This window comes from Podarcis muralis, chromosome 11 (assembly GCF_964188315.1).
Source record: "Podarcis muralis chromosome 11, rPodMur119.hap1.1, whole genome shotgun sequence".
Taxonomy (NCBI): domain Eukaryota; kingdom Metazoa; phylum Chordata; class Lepidosauria; order Squamata; family Lacertidae; genus Podarcis; species Podarcis muralis.
This window is the reverse complement of record NC_135665.1, coordinates 1,505,916-1,518,547: the sequence shown is the minus strand read 5'-3', so window position 1 is coordinate 1,518,547 and position 12,632 is coordinate 1,505,916. Positions and strand designations below refer to the sequence as shown.

At 43.5% G+C, this 12,632-nt stretch overlaps 1 protein-coding gene across 11 annotated transcripts in view; it reads left to right on the top strand.

The window, feature by feature from the left end:
- APBA1 (amyloid beta precursor protein binding family A member 1) overlaps window positions 1–12,632 on the top strand; it is a 94,220-nt gene that overhangs the window by 73,344 nt on the left and 8,244 nt on the right. For 8 of the 11 annotated variants that reach the window (XM_028748811.2, XM_077935937.1, XM_077935934.1 and 5 more), the window contains 8 exons: window positions 1,838–1,983; window positions 4,428–4,460; window positions 6,226–6,312; window positions 6,877–6,909; window positions 7,001–7,186; window positions 8,695–8,874; window positions 9,522–9,734; window positions 10,973–11,092. In XM_028748811.2, coding sequence (XP_028604644.1) covers window positions 1,838–1,983; window positions 4,428–4,460; window positions 6,226–6,312; window positions 6,877–6,909; window positions 7,001–7,186; window positions 8,695–8,874; window positions 9,522–9,734; window positions 10,973–11,092 — 998 coding nt within the window. The remainder of the gene's footprint in view (window positions 1–1,837; window positions 1,984–4,427; window positions 4,461–6,225; window positions 6,313–6,876; window positions 6,910–7,000; window positions 7,187–8,694; window positions 8,875–9,521; window positions 9,735–10,972; window positions 11,093–12,632) is intronic. The other 3 variants (XM_028748816.2, XM_028748815.2, XM_028748817.2) reach the window with 3 other exon arrangements.

Sequence of the window (12,632 nt, the reverse complement as noted above, 5' to 3'; positions counted from 1 at the left end):
GTGGACCCTCCTTCCTTGGAGGTTTCAGCTGATTCCTGCATTGCAGAGGGTTGGACTGGATGACCCTTGGGTCCCTTCCAACTCTACAGTTCTATAATTCATGCAATCTGAGCAAGGGTGTTGAACATTTAAAGCACAAACATGATTTACAATAAGCCAGGTTCCCAATTTGAATTCCTGCTTTCAAAGATGTCCTTGAGCCTATCATTTGTTACGCTGAGCTTTTCCAAACCTGCTTTTTAGTTTTCAAAAAAAAGTAGACTATGATTTAGAGTGCTCAACCTAATTGTAAATCTATTCTCAAAGAGAGAAGTTGCATTGTGTTGAAGATCATCTGGCTTGGAATGCCAGAAAAGGCTAGAATCCGAAACCTGCATGGGAGAGAACAATGATAACATTTGTTTTCTCTTTTTGCGACTGTACTTCTGCACAGCTTGTAACACTTAAAGTGGACACCTAAAGTGGAAAGTGAATACAGAAGTCCCACAGTTATCTCTCACACACATGCATATCCTTTCTTTTGATTCTTCTCATATTTGAGTTATAATGTACCCTTTTTTCCTCTGGGGGCAGTGGAAGCAAAGAAGATCTCATTGGCCTGCAGATCAAGCCGTGTCGTTTGTTAGCCAGACTGTTGTATTTTCTCTTCCCTGCACCAGGACTGCTAAGCTGGAATATTCTGTCCAAAGGAGGGTATAAGTACACTGTGTTGCTGTCATGTGCAAAACTGTATGTACTTTGTAGGAACGAGCCAGTTAATTTAACACAAAAAACAAATCATCTGTCAAATAATTTTAGGAGCTAGTCATAGACTTGTAGTTAGTCCAGCTAAACTGAGTTAAGGCTAAGGTAGTTTTTTAACAGGTTATGGATACCTTTTAGGATCTCCTGAGTTGAGAGCTATTTGGTCAGGGGCAGCTGCTGGGACTTGTAGGGAAGAAGTCCCTCTGCTAAGTGGAGCGAGAGCCAATTAATTTTAGTTTTCCCCCATCCTCCTCCTCCTGTGTTCTACAAGGGCAACACCAATCTGATTCTCCCTGGACCGGTTGTAAGGCAGGTCGGGGGGGGGGGCCTAGCCTGAGGTTGGTGGGGCAGTTTTACATTCACTGGCATGGACCAATCTCCACTGTATTTGGGGCAGGGTGTGGGTCTAGGTTAATGTTTTCTTTCTAGGATTGCCTTTGCTGGGTACATATCAGTGTCTGGCCTTTGTTATTGCAGAGAAAACCTTGGAAAGATGCAGGTGATATCTGGGGAAAGGAGACATTGCTTCCACAAAGAAGCTGGGCAGAGCTTCCGTTGGTAAAGCCACAATTGCTCAGCAAATAGGTGGCTGCAGAGAAACCCAGCCTGTGCTGCCTCATTGACACCAGAAAGGCGACTGGATGCGTCCTCATCACAGGAGAAATTGAGCTTCCCGTATGCTTCTGCACATGCACAGAAAGCTGCATTTTCAGCTGTGTGTCATTTTGCACCTTGTTTTTAGCCTATCTGATGTTATATAACCCTGGTTGTAGGTGGGGTTGGGGCCAAGCCAGTGCTTTGTGCCTTTCTGACAAGGAAAGAGAAAAATCCATTGAGATTATTTTGCTTCAGGGTGAACTTTTGTTTCAACTGAATGAGCAAATGTAAGAGTCAGGTTGGATTATCAAGTGCTGTCTCTGTGACAGAGAGGCTGGTCGCTCTTTGTCTCCTCTCATTGTATCTGATCTTTTGCTATCATGATGAATTTCAACCAGTCCAAAGCCTTTGCTTCTGGCACCAGAAGTGGAGTGTTCTCTCTCTTTCCCATTAGCAGCATAATTTTGCTCAGTAATTCGATTTTTCCATCCTGTAGTTCCTGGACCCTGTGATCCTGAAGATTTAATTGATGGAATCATATTTGCTGCCAATTACCTTGGCTCTACTCAGCTTCTTTCAGACAAAACTCCGTCAAAGAATGTGAGGATGATGCAGGCTCAGGAAGCTGTGAGCCGAATCAAGGTGAGGAATCTTTCTTACTGTCTGTCTCTATGGAAGAGTCAAAGCTGAATCTAGGAATGGTGCATGCCTAAACTCCCTTCTGAAATGCACTCTAGTAGTAATTTGTGTTTGGACCCCAAAATTTGCCAGGTCATTTTTTCATATACAATAAGTTGTTTTCATGCTCTGCGGGTGACATCATACAGCAGTGGACGTTATTACATAAACCTTATAATCTGAACAAAAGGGGTCTCTGGAGGGAAATTAATATTTCCTCCGTTATTCTAGGCACAGATTATCCAACCCATCCACAGTGTTCAGCCCTGTAGGCCGACTTCCGAATAGTTTGGAGAGGCCTGTGGGGGGTGTAGTGGGTTGGAGGGTGAAGGAAGGCTGGTTTGGGAGACTGAATACACCGTCTTGCTGTTTTAACATACATTGCATTGTGATCAAGCCCAAGAAGAATGCTCACACGAACATGATGACCATGGAATGGGTATTGAGGATTTACTATGCAGGGAGGGGAAAAATACTGATATACAGTAGTGCTAAGTTGAATCTATGCAGCCTTTTCAAAAATGTGCTGGTAAGATTGAAGAAGTTTTAAATGGCATTTTGTGTATTTTCTGGTAGATATCTGACATAAACACAGAATTTATAAGAAGTATAGATACGTACAGTATATTTTGTATTTTTAAAAATGTATTTTAATAGTATTTTAAATCCATCCTGTGTATTATCCAGCACAAACTGCCAAAACTGTTATCTTTGTACTGGTGCCAGTAACTGAGAGCACTGCTCCCCCTGTGCCTCAGCCCCTGGCACATTGAGTGGCTGGGGAGGCCTGGATGGTTCTGGCCCCTTAGTGGTTCATTGAAGTCTTTAACCACCTTCACAGCAAGGGTGCTGGGTGTTCCTGACCTTGCCCTTCCCCTCTGGCCCAGCAGGGGTGGGCAGCAACAGTACTGGTGTCAGGAGGGGGTCACTGCACCAGCTTGGTTCATTGGGATTGTTCAGTCTTCTGTTTGGTGCCTCAGAATGGCCATTCCCCAAAGGAGTGTGTGTCTCTAGAGCACACCATGGAAGGGACACAACAGAAATACTTCTGTCTAGACCCACATCTTTGTGTTCTTTCTAGCCATCTGTACAATCACTCCTCCTAGATTATGCCTCAGCTCCACATTCAGGGTTTCTGTGTTTACCATTTGTAGCAGTAGAGCTGCTGAGATTTTCTGGATTTTTTTGGCATGCATTCACATGTTATCATTGTTCAGTTAGAAATAATGTAACCCCCCCCCCAAAAAAAAAATCCTGCCACACAAACAAAAATCAACTTTTGTGAAAGATCTGGAATGAATTCTCAATATTTTTTTTAGTGTGGCACCTAAGTCTCTGTGTGGAGGGTTGATGGGCATGGTTTGGGAGACAGCCGCTTTGTGCCACGTCTCTCTGATCAGTTTTCAAGTCAGTTTTGTGTCAAAACATCTCCTCCTTGTGGGCCCAAATGGCTGCTAGCCATTCATATAGTACATAATACCTGGAATCCTAGACGGTTGGTCTTGGTCGTAGGCATCCTCCATATGGTGTGATCCTTTAGTACATACACATCGAAGACCCAGTATAGGAGTTGACAGAGGCACACCATTTCCTAGCAGTGCTGCTCATCTGGAGGGGGACGATTTTTAAAAAAATCTGCCATGCTCATGCCAGTTGCCACCAGGAGGCTGTGGGGGCTCAGGAGCTCATTTACCTGTGGCCCTCCAGTAGAAGAGCCATTGGTCAGTTGCCCAAAGGCTGGTTTACAGCTGCAGCTGCCAAGTGGAGGTGGCTCGCAACACCCTCTGCAGGACAACTACTCTCTGTGTGTAGAGCAGGGGGCAACCTGAAGGGGGAGCATCTGTTTCTCCTTGGAAGTGGAGGCCAAGGATCTACATGGCAAACCATCTGGCTGAGGATGTTTTCAAGCAGCCTCCACAAAAACGGAAGACTCATTTGTTTATATTGAGTTCTAGTACCATGTTTAGGATGGGATGGAGTTTGGCTGTCTTGGAGTGCCAGGGCTGGATTACTTTTCTCTTGTGGATTTAAGAAATGATCTTTCATATGTATTCAGTAGCAATAGCTGAATTTGCTCTTTAGCAGAATTATTTCTCTCTCAACAGTAGATTCTCCTTTAAGACAGCTAGTCTTTTTTTTTTTTTTTTTTTAAGTTACTGGGCAAAATGTTTTCCTTTTTCTGTCTGTCTGTCTGTCTGTCTGCCTGCCTTCCTCTCTCGACTGGTGTCTATGTACAGGGTTATTTTATAAAACTTTACTCTCCTGTGTGAAATTTGAATTATGACGCAGAACTTAATTTGGCTAGATGGCAGTCATAGTCCTGATGTTCTAGATCCCTACTTGACTTGGAGTCTCTGAAAGTACCTCTCTAACTATTCTCCTGTCTCTGTTTATTACATGCTAAGCAGATGGCCCAGAAATTAGCCAAAAGCAGAAAGAAGGTGCAGTACAAACTCATCAGCTTGATGTTTTTCCTGTTTTTTTGTTTTGTTTTTGCATTTCTTACTTTTGATTTTCACATTTTATTTTAAAAAATTCTGTATCCAGCAAACCTTTTCTTACAATTTGTTTGAACCCCCATATAAATTGACATTTTTCAAATAACCGGTAGCATGGTTTACTCTTTGTTGTTTACCATTAGCCATTTCATGTTAGTAGGGTAATGCAAAGTAGGGTAATGGAAAGGTTTAATTAAATGGAAAATAGGCTTTTCCCAAAACTATCTTCCAACTATAGAGCTGACTGAGAAAGGTTTTAAATATATCAAATGATATGCTTCTAAAACTGTGTATTTCAGCTTGTGTTTAAACGGTAGTTTAATGTGATTTCATGGAGGTTATTAAATTGCTGGATGCAAAAAAACCCAAACCTTTATAGACATAAAATTATATACTATACTAAGATTACTAAATACATATCATTGTGGGATTTAAATGGAATTTTTAGGTGCTTTTCTAAAAATTTGGCCAATTTTTACTGTACGAAATTGTGCTCCTAGCCGTTTAGCCTCTAGTGACCACAAGGACTCTTCTACCAGAACTGCATCATACATTCCTGTATTATACATCACAGACTCTGATCTTTGGGGTGTGTTGGATGTTTTCGTTTTCCATTTTTTCCATTTTTGCAGGCTTTGTGACTTACTCTTTTTGCCAGAACAACCATGAGTGGGGGGAAATGTAAACTGGCATGTGTGAAAAGGAGTGCTTTTGGACTGTCTCAGAATACAATAAGAGCACCCCATTTGTATAATCACCAAAGGAGAGAAGAGCTGGGCACTTTGGGGTCATTACCTTGCCCTCCCCTCTCTTCTCCCATTCTTCTGGGGTACTGAGGACAAGGTTATTCATTCATTCACTTATTAAATACAATTTATAAATAGATATGTGCAAAAGTTCCAAATTTTCCTAATGCAAAATTATTATTCAAATATAAAAAGGCTGCCATTGAGAAAAGGTCACTATATATCCTTGTCCATTTCTTCTCTTTGCCATCTTCCTTAACTCTGTTAAATAACCACTCTGTAATAGAGAGCTAACCAACATGGTGCACCCCAGACCTGGTTGGGCTTCAGCTCCCATCCTGCCCGACTATAGGCTGTGTTGGCTGGCGGCTTGTATGGGAGTTGGACTCCCATAACATCTTGAGGGCACCATGCTGACTACTCCTTCTCTAACAGATGGGATTATAGAGTTCCCCCCACTGCCAGTCAAGGATATTCTTGCAACATTAGGAAGTTAACAAGACAAATACCAGAGGTTTGTGTATACTCAGGCTCTCCTTGAACCCACTAAGCATCTCTTGATCACTTCATAGGCTCAGGGAGCTCCCAATTATGGCAGTGAACATCACAGTACTTTCTTTCTTTGTGTGGGAAAGCAGAGGAGGGATATGTGCAAGAGTGCAAGTCTAGCTTCCCCTTAAAGAAACAGGGACAATGGGCAAGAGATTTGTAGGGAATTAACACTTTTGTGCACAGTACTGACTTGAGCTTGTAACTCACATTTCGTATCCCTATAGACAGCTTCCGTACCTCTGTGCATAACATTAGCTTCTGCTATCTTAATGCTACATGTTGCATTGCTCTTCTGATGACTGTGTCCTAAGGCTTTTTTGAATTGTGATCTAACACAGTTCTGTTCACGGATTCTCCTCAAATGCTTGTTTGTTGTTGCTGTTACTGATTAACTCTGACCTTAATTGCAGGCCCCTGAAGGTGAATCTCAGCCCATGACAGAAGTTGACCTCTTTATCTCAACGCAGAGAATAAAAGTGCTGAATGCAGACACTCAGGTACAGCAAATACCCATCACTTTATCAAGATAAGACAGTGTTGTCTTATCATCATTGATTCATCACCCATATACTGTATTTATTTGCATTTGTTCCTTTTATTAACCTGAAGGTAGCATGTTTTAGATCATTTATTAGGGGGTGAAGTGAGGCAGGAAGATTATTGCACCCTGAATGTTTTATAAAAGGAGCTATCAAGATAGTTTTGTTTTATTTTTGTCATTCATTTCACAAAGGTTATTTCTCCACTTTTTTGAGCTAAATATTTTTGCAGATGCTTACTCTAAGAAAGGTCAAAAATAAAAGTTATGCCGAGAAATATCAGTTTGACAAGGAAGAATAAAATGCTAGATTTGTAAACGCCTTCTAGCATTTTAGGTTTAAATAAGTATTATGGGGGAGGGAGCATAGGGCTACACATATAACTCAAAAGTACTGCTAGATTGCTGTAGTCCAAAATCAGATGAGCTTATGCCTTCTGCAAAGAGGTATAGATATCCTGACCTCATACTGCTGCAATTCGAGACCTTGCAAGTGGGAACTTCTACTGTTCTTTGCTTTTAGGAGGTGATGAAAATTCCCTTTAATGTGGAAAACGTAAGTGTTTGTGTGCACTGAATGCCAATGTTTTTTAAATTCTTATGTGTTAGTGCTAAAGAACACTAATGGAAGGGTTTGTCTTTTCTAGGAAACTATGATGGATCATCCTCTGAGGACCATTTCCTACATTGCAGATATTGGGAATATAGTCGTCTTGATGGCTCGCAGGCGAATGCCAAGATCTAATTCCCAGGATAATGTGGAGGCATCTCATCCCTCCCAGGATGGGAAGAGACAGTATAAAATGATCTGCCATGTCTTTGAATCTGAGGATGTAAGGAGCTTTATTGTTTCTGCATTGAAAATGAGCAAAGAGTTGTTCCTCTCACTTTCAAATGCAACCACTACTGATCACAGTGCAAGAGAAGGCTCTCCTTCAGTCATCTGGGGAGTGGGCAGTGGCTGATGACTGGAATGACCAGCCAGATGGGGAGAGCTGACCCAGATGATCCCAGCTGGATATGGGTTGAGATGGAAACAAGGACAACAGAGGAAGAGAGCAAAGAGAGGAAGAACAAATGCTTCCTTTCTTTCAGGACAGGCAGTCATTGTGGTGCCCTCCAGATGTTGGTAGACCACAACTCCCATCATCCCTGACCATTGGCCATGATGGCTGGGGCTGAAGTTATAGTCCAGGACAGGGGTCAGCAAACTTTTTGATCAGGGGGCCAGTCAACTGTCCCTCAGACCTTGTCGGGAGCCGGACTATATTTAGAAAAATATAAATACCTACAGGCCGGTCCTGCAGCTGCCTCCAGACCTGGAGGAGGAACACACTCTGCACGCACTCAGGAGCGCATCTTGATGACGCCCGCTCACTGGCGTTGTTGATGAGCAGCAGCCGCTCCATTGGCCCGACCTCAGGTCTCCCAGGCAGTGTGCACCACATGCTGCGGCCCATTGTCCGAGGCCAGGTCGGCAGGCAGGCAGGCTGCGCACGCAGAGCGCCGAGCAGGCGGCACGCAGCTTGCCCTCCAGCTGCTCCAGTGCTGCCACTGAGCTCGCCACCAGCAGCAGCGCCGAGATGGGTGCCAAGCTCCTGCTGTGTCCTGCTGTGACACACCCGCCACGATGCCCATGGCATGGCCCAGACCCGCTGGCCTCTCCGTCCATGGCTGCGCCGGGTTTACCTAAGCGCACAGGCAGTGAGGCTTTGGATTGGCTGCGGGAACTTCCTGCAGCCAATCCGAAGCTGCGTCAGCATCGCAGAAGTCAGTCCCTGTGCAGCGAGGCGTCCTTGGCTTCTTTTCAAGGAAATGCCACGGCGATTTAGCCCAGTGCAGGGACTGACTGAGCGGGCAGCAGGGTCCGCAGGCCAGATTTACGAGCCTGGTGGGCTGCATCCAGCGCCTGGGCCGTAGTTCGCCGACCCCTGTTTCATGACATTTGGAAGGTGCCATCCAGACTACTCTTGGGGTATGAGTTGGTGAGAATAAGAACTGGTAAGAATACAGAGCAGACCCAGAAACACAAATTGCAAGTATGACCCAAATTAGGAATCACCTTTTTCTCTTATGCAGTGATGTACTTGAGGAGACCCTTGGCAAGTGAGGAACAAGAGGCTAATTTTTATGATGGCCCTCACTATATTTTGCCCACCTCATGGCCCTTAGTGAGCCAAATGATTCAGCAACCACTAATAAAAAAGAATCATTTTGATGTGTGTTCTGTAGCTGCATCATTTTTAAAGCTTTTCCACCTTCCACTTGATTTTGTGAACTAATTTGGTATGTCTGATTTTGTTCCTGTTTCATTCCCCCTCCCCTTTGGCAACTGCTACAGGCACAGCTCATTGCACAGTCCATAGGTCAGGCATTTAGTGTGGCCTACCAGGAATTCTTGAGGGCCAATGGGATAAACCCAGAAGACCTGAGCCAGAAGGAATACAGTGACCTGCTCAACACCCAAGACATGTACAATGATGACCTGATCCACTTCTCTAAGTCTGAAAATTGCAAAGATGTATGTACCCATTCTAATAACAAAGCCATTGAGCTAATAACCCCCTGAGCAGCCCAATTCTAGTAACAATTATACAGCCATTAGAGTTCCTCAAGAATGACTTCTGTCCCTGCTTCTCCACTCATGGGATATCAGCAGCCAGTCTTTCCTCCTCTCACACCCTACTTTTCTATATTTTTAGGATAGTGCTAAATTTATCAAGATTGAATTGATTACCATCTGCCATGTATTTTTTTTTAAAGGAACAGCTTTCAAATATTTGGCCTGCTGTGTTAATGCATTCAGAATTTTCACTTATGTAGTTGTAACATGGGGTTGCAAGAGCTTGTTTCAAAAACACTATGTTTGAAACTGGCTTGAGAGATACAGTGCTAAACTTTGTAGAAAAATAACTTTATGAAGATGTAATTCGTAGTCATTTAAACCCATAATAATAATCCTGCTGAGTTCCTTTGCTTTATTCCACTCCACTGTTGCACAGATAATAATGTTATACATATTTTTATTGATGTAAATCTTCCAGATGCCTTCACTGATTTAGTTGCAAGAGAGAAGTGTGTGTGCTTGAAGGCAGTTTCATTTATTCTGTAGGTTTCATAGAGGAGAAAGGTTTCAGGTTGTTCTCATTTTTTGTTCTCCTAATTCAGGTTTTCATTGAGAAGCAGAAGGGAGAAATTCTGGGTGTAGTAATTGTAGAGTCCGGATGGGGATCCATCTTGCCTACTGTTATCATTGCAAATATGATGCATGGAGGACCAGCTGAGAAATCGGGGAAGCTGAACATAGGGGACCAAATCATGTCCATCAACGGGACCAGTTTGGTTGGCCTACCACTCTCTACCTGTCAGAGTATCATAAAGGTACAGAAAATAGACTTAGTCTCGAAAGGGCTCCTGACTGTGGGTGTAGCAGGGAAGAAGGCTGTTGGCTCCTTGGCAGGTTAAAGTGGGATGATGCTTTGGTGTGGTCACACGTGGAAAGCCTTGCACCATGAAAGCAAGCTGTTAAGATGATGACATTCTAGAGCATGAAAGGATGACCCAGAGGAGCCTGTGTGCAAATGGGTGTTGTGACCAATTAATGCATAGACATTAGCTGTTAGTTTCCATCCAGATGGAAAATACCTTCTGCATTTGGGTTCGCCATTACCTGTTCAGGTGTACCATGGTCCAGGTATTTTACATGTTAATCAAATCTGCTTTCCAGTCCATACATGTCAATCATTTTTCTCACACCACCCAGTACCAACTTACGGCTTATAGGATAGCTGTCATCAAAATGAAATATATGAACTCTCAACTTTTTTAAAAACAAAAGCATAATGTGCCACGGGGCGCTTGCTAGAAGCTCAGCTGGCCTTTTCTGATTCTTTGTGGAACGACTGCACGTATATACAGAACCTTGGGGCATTTTCTGACTGGGAAGGCGAAGGGGTGGGCATATGCAACACAGCCGATGTTTGGGTCTGGATTGTCTGGTGCTTTTCCATGTATAAATAAAGCCAACCAACCACCCCAAATGTGGAAGCTATAAAACAGAATGAAAATCTCTTGCAACCTTGTGTGTCTTTGCACACCCGATGGCTGCTGAATAGCCTTTTCCTACTGTCAGAGTTGTAGTTTTGTTTACCTTCTTGTCTTCCCACATCTAGGTGCATGTATCTTTGCTTGATTAACAAGCAGAGATTGGATGGCCATCTGTCCTGGGTGTTTCAGCTGAGATTCCTACACTGCAGAGGGTGGGCTAGATGACTCTTGGAGTCCCTTCCAGCTCTACAATTCTATGAAATAAAGTGGCTTAAAGTAAATTCCAATTTTTCCAAAGTGCTGTGGGAGCCACTCCTGTGTGGCTGAATCCCTTTCCACTGCAGCAACTTTTCTTGGATGAAGTTGTGCAGCTACACTTTATTGTGTGGCTACTCTTTGCATTAGTTATCATTCAAGTTCTGTAACATGAGCTGGTATTTCTGCTGTGCATGTTCTTAAATTGTGATGATGGAGCAAATGGTACCATAGTGCACATCGAGTTGAATTAAAGTGTAATGTTCCAGCACAAATTAAGATTAATTTTAAATTTTATTTGCCATATTGTTTTCAAGGGGTTGAAAAATCAGGCTAGAGTTAAGCTGAATATAGTCAGATGCCCTCCAGTAACTACTGTCCTTATCAGAAGACCAGACCTCAGATATCAACTTGGCTTCAGTGTTCAGAATGGCATTGTAAGTAGCATTTGACATTCTTAACTTTATAAACCTAGCTCTATTGATATTTTATTTAATAAAAAAGGAAGTTGATTTCAAAAGCACTTAATATACAAGTGTATTGAATTTTGCAAGGGACGCGGGTGGCGCTGTGGGTAAAACCACAGTGCCTAGGACTTGCCGATCGCATGGTCGGCGGTTCGAATCCCCGCGGCGGGGTGAGCTCCCGTCTTTCGGTCCCAGCTCCTGCCCACCTAGCAGTTCGAAAGCACCTCTAAGTACAAGTAGATAAATATAGCAGGAAGGTAAACGGCGTTTCCGTGTGCTGCGCTGGTGCTGGCTTGCCAGAGCAGCTTCGTCACGCTGGCCACGTGACCCGGAAGTGTCTCCGGACAGTGCTGGCCCCCGGCCTCTTAAGTGAGATGGGTGCACAACCCTAGAGTCGGACACGACTGGCCCGTACGGGCAGGGGTACCTTTACCTTTATTGAATTTTAGCCAAAGCATTATTATGTGCATAAATATTAAGGACCTGATAGTTAAGCAAATGAATGAAGGAGCGTCTCTACCCCCATCGTTCTGCCCGGACACCGAGGTCCAGCTCCAAGGTTCTTCTGGTGGTTCCCTCACTGTGAGAAGCCAAGTTACCAGGGAACCAGGCAGAGGGGCTTCTTGGTAGTGGTGCCCACCCTGTGGAACGCCCTCCCGTCAGATGTCAAAGAGAAAAACAACTACCAGACTTTTAGAAGACATCTGAAGGCAGTCCTGTTTAAGGAAGCTTTTAATGTTTGATGCTTTATTATATTTTATATATTCTATAAGCTACCGAGTGCCTGGGGAAACCCGTCCAGATGGGTGTGGTATAAATAAATAAAAAAATATAATTATTATGATTCATTGAAGGAATAACATCTAGTAATTAAATAACGGAAAGTGAGATGTTAATAATATTGCTTGTGGATTGGGGTAGTGTAACTGAAGGGGGTTGCAGAGTGCACATTGTTGCTTTTCCAGCGGCGGGATATGTGGTAGAAATATTCCCATGTTTAATTGGTAAAGCCAGAAGCATGGCAGCTGAAATCTGTTGACATGTGAGGGTGTGGCTGTAGTTAGTGAGGAGTAAGTTCAGGGTGCCAGGATAACACTGAAGCTGCTAGTGATTCTGTAAATATCATCCCTAATACTGAATAGTACAGTGGTACCTCAGGTTACATACGCTTCAGGTTACAGACTCTGCTAACCCAGAAATAGTGCTTCAGGTTAAGAACTTTGCTTCAGGATGAGAACAGAAATTGTGCTCCGGCGGCACGGCGGCAGCAGGAGGCCCCATTAGCTAAAGTGGTGCTTCAGGTTAAGAACAGTTTCAGGTTAAGAACGGACCTCCGGAATGAATTAAGTACTTAACCTGAGGTACCACTGTATTAGGAACCAGGCAAAGGGCCTTCTCGGTAGTGGCGCCCGCCCTGTAGAACGCCCTCCCATTAGATGTCAAGGAAATCAACAAATATCTGACTTTTAGAAGACATCTAAAGGCAGCCCTGTTTAGGGAAGTTTTTAAT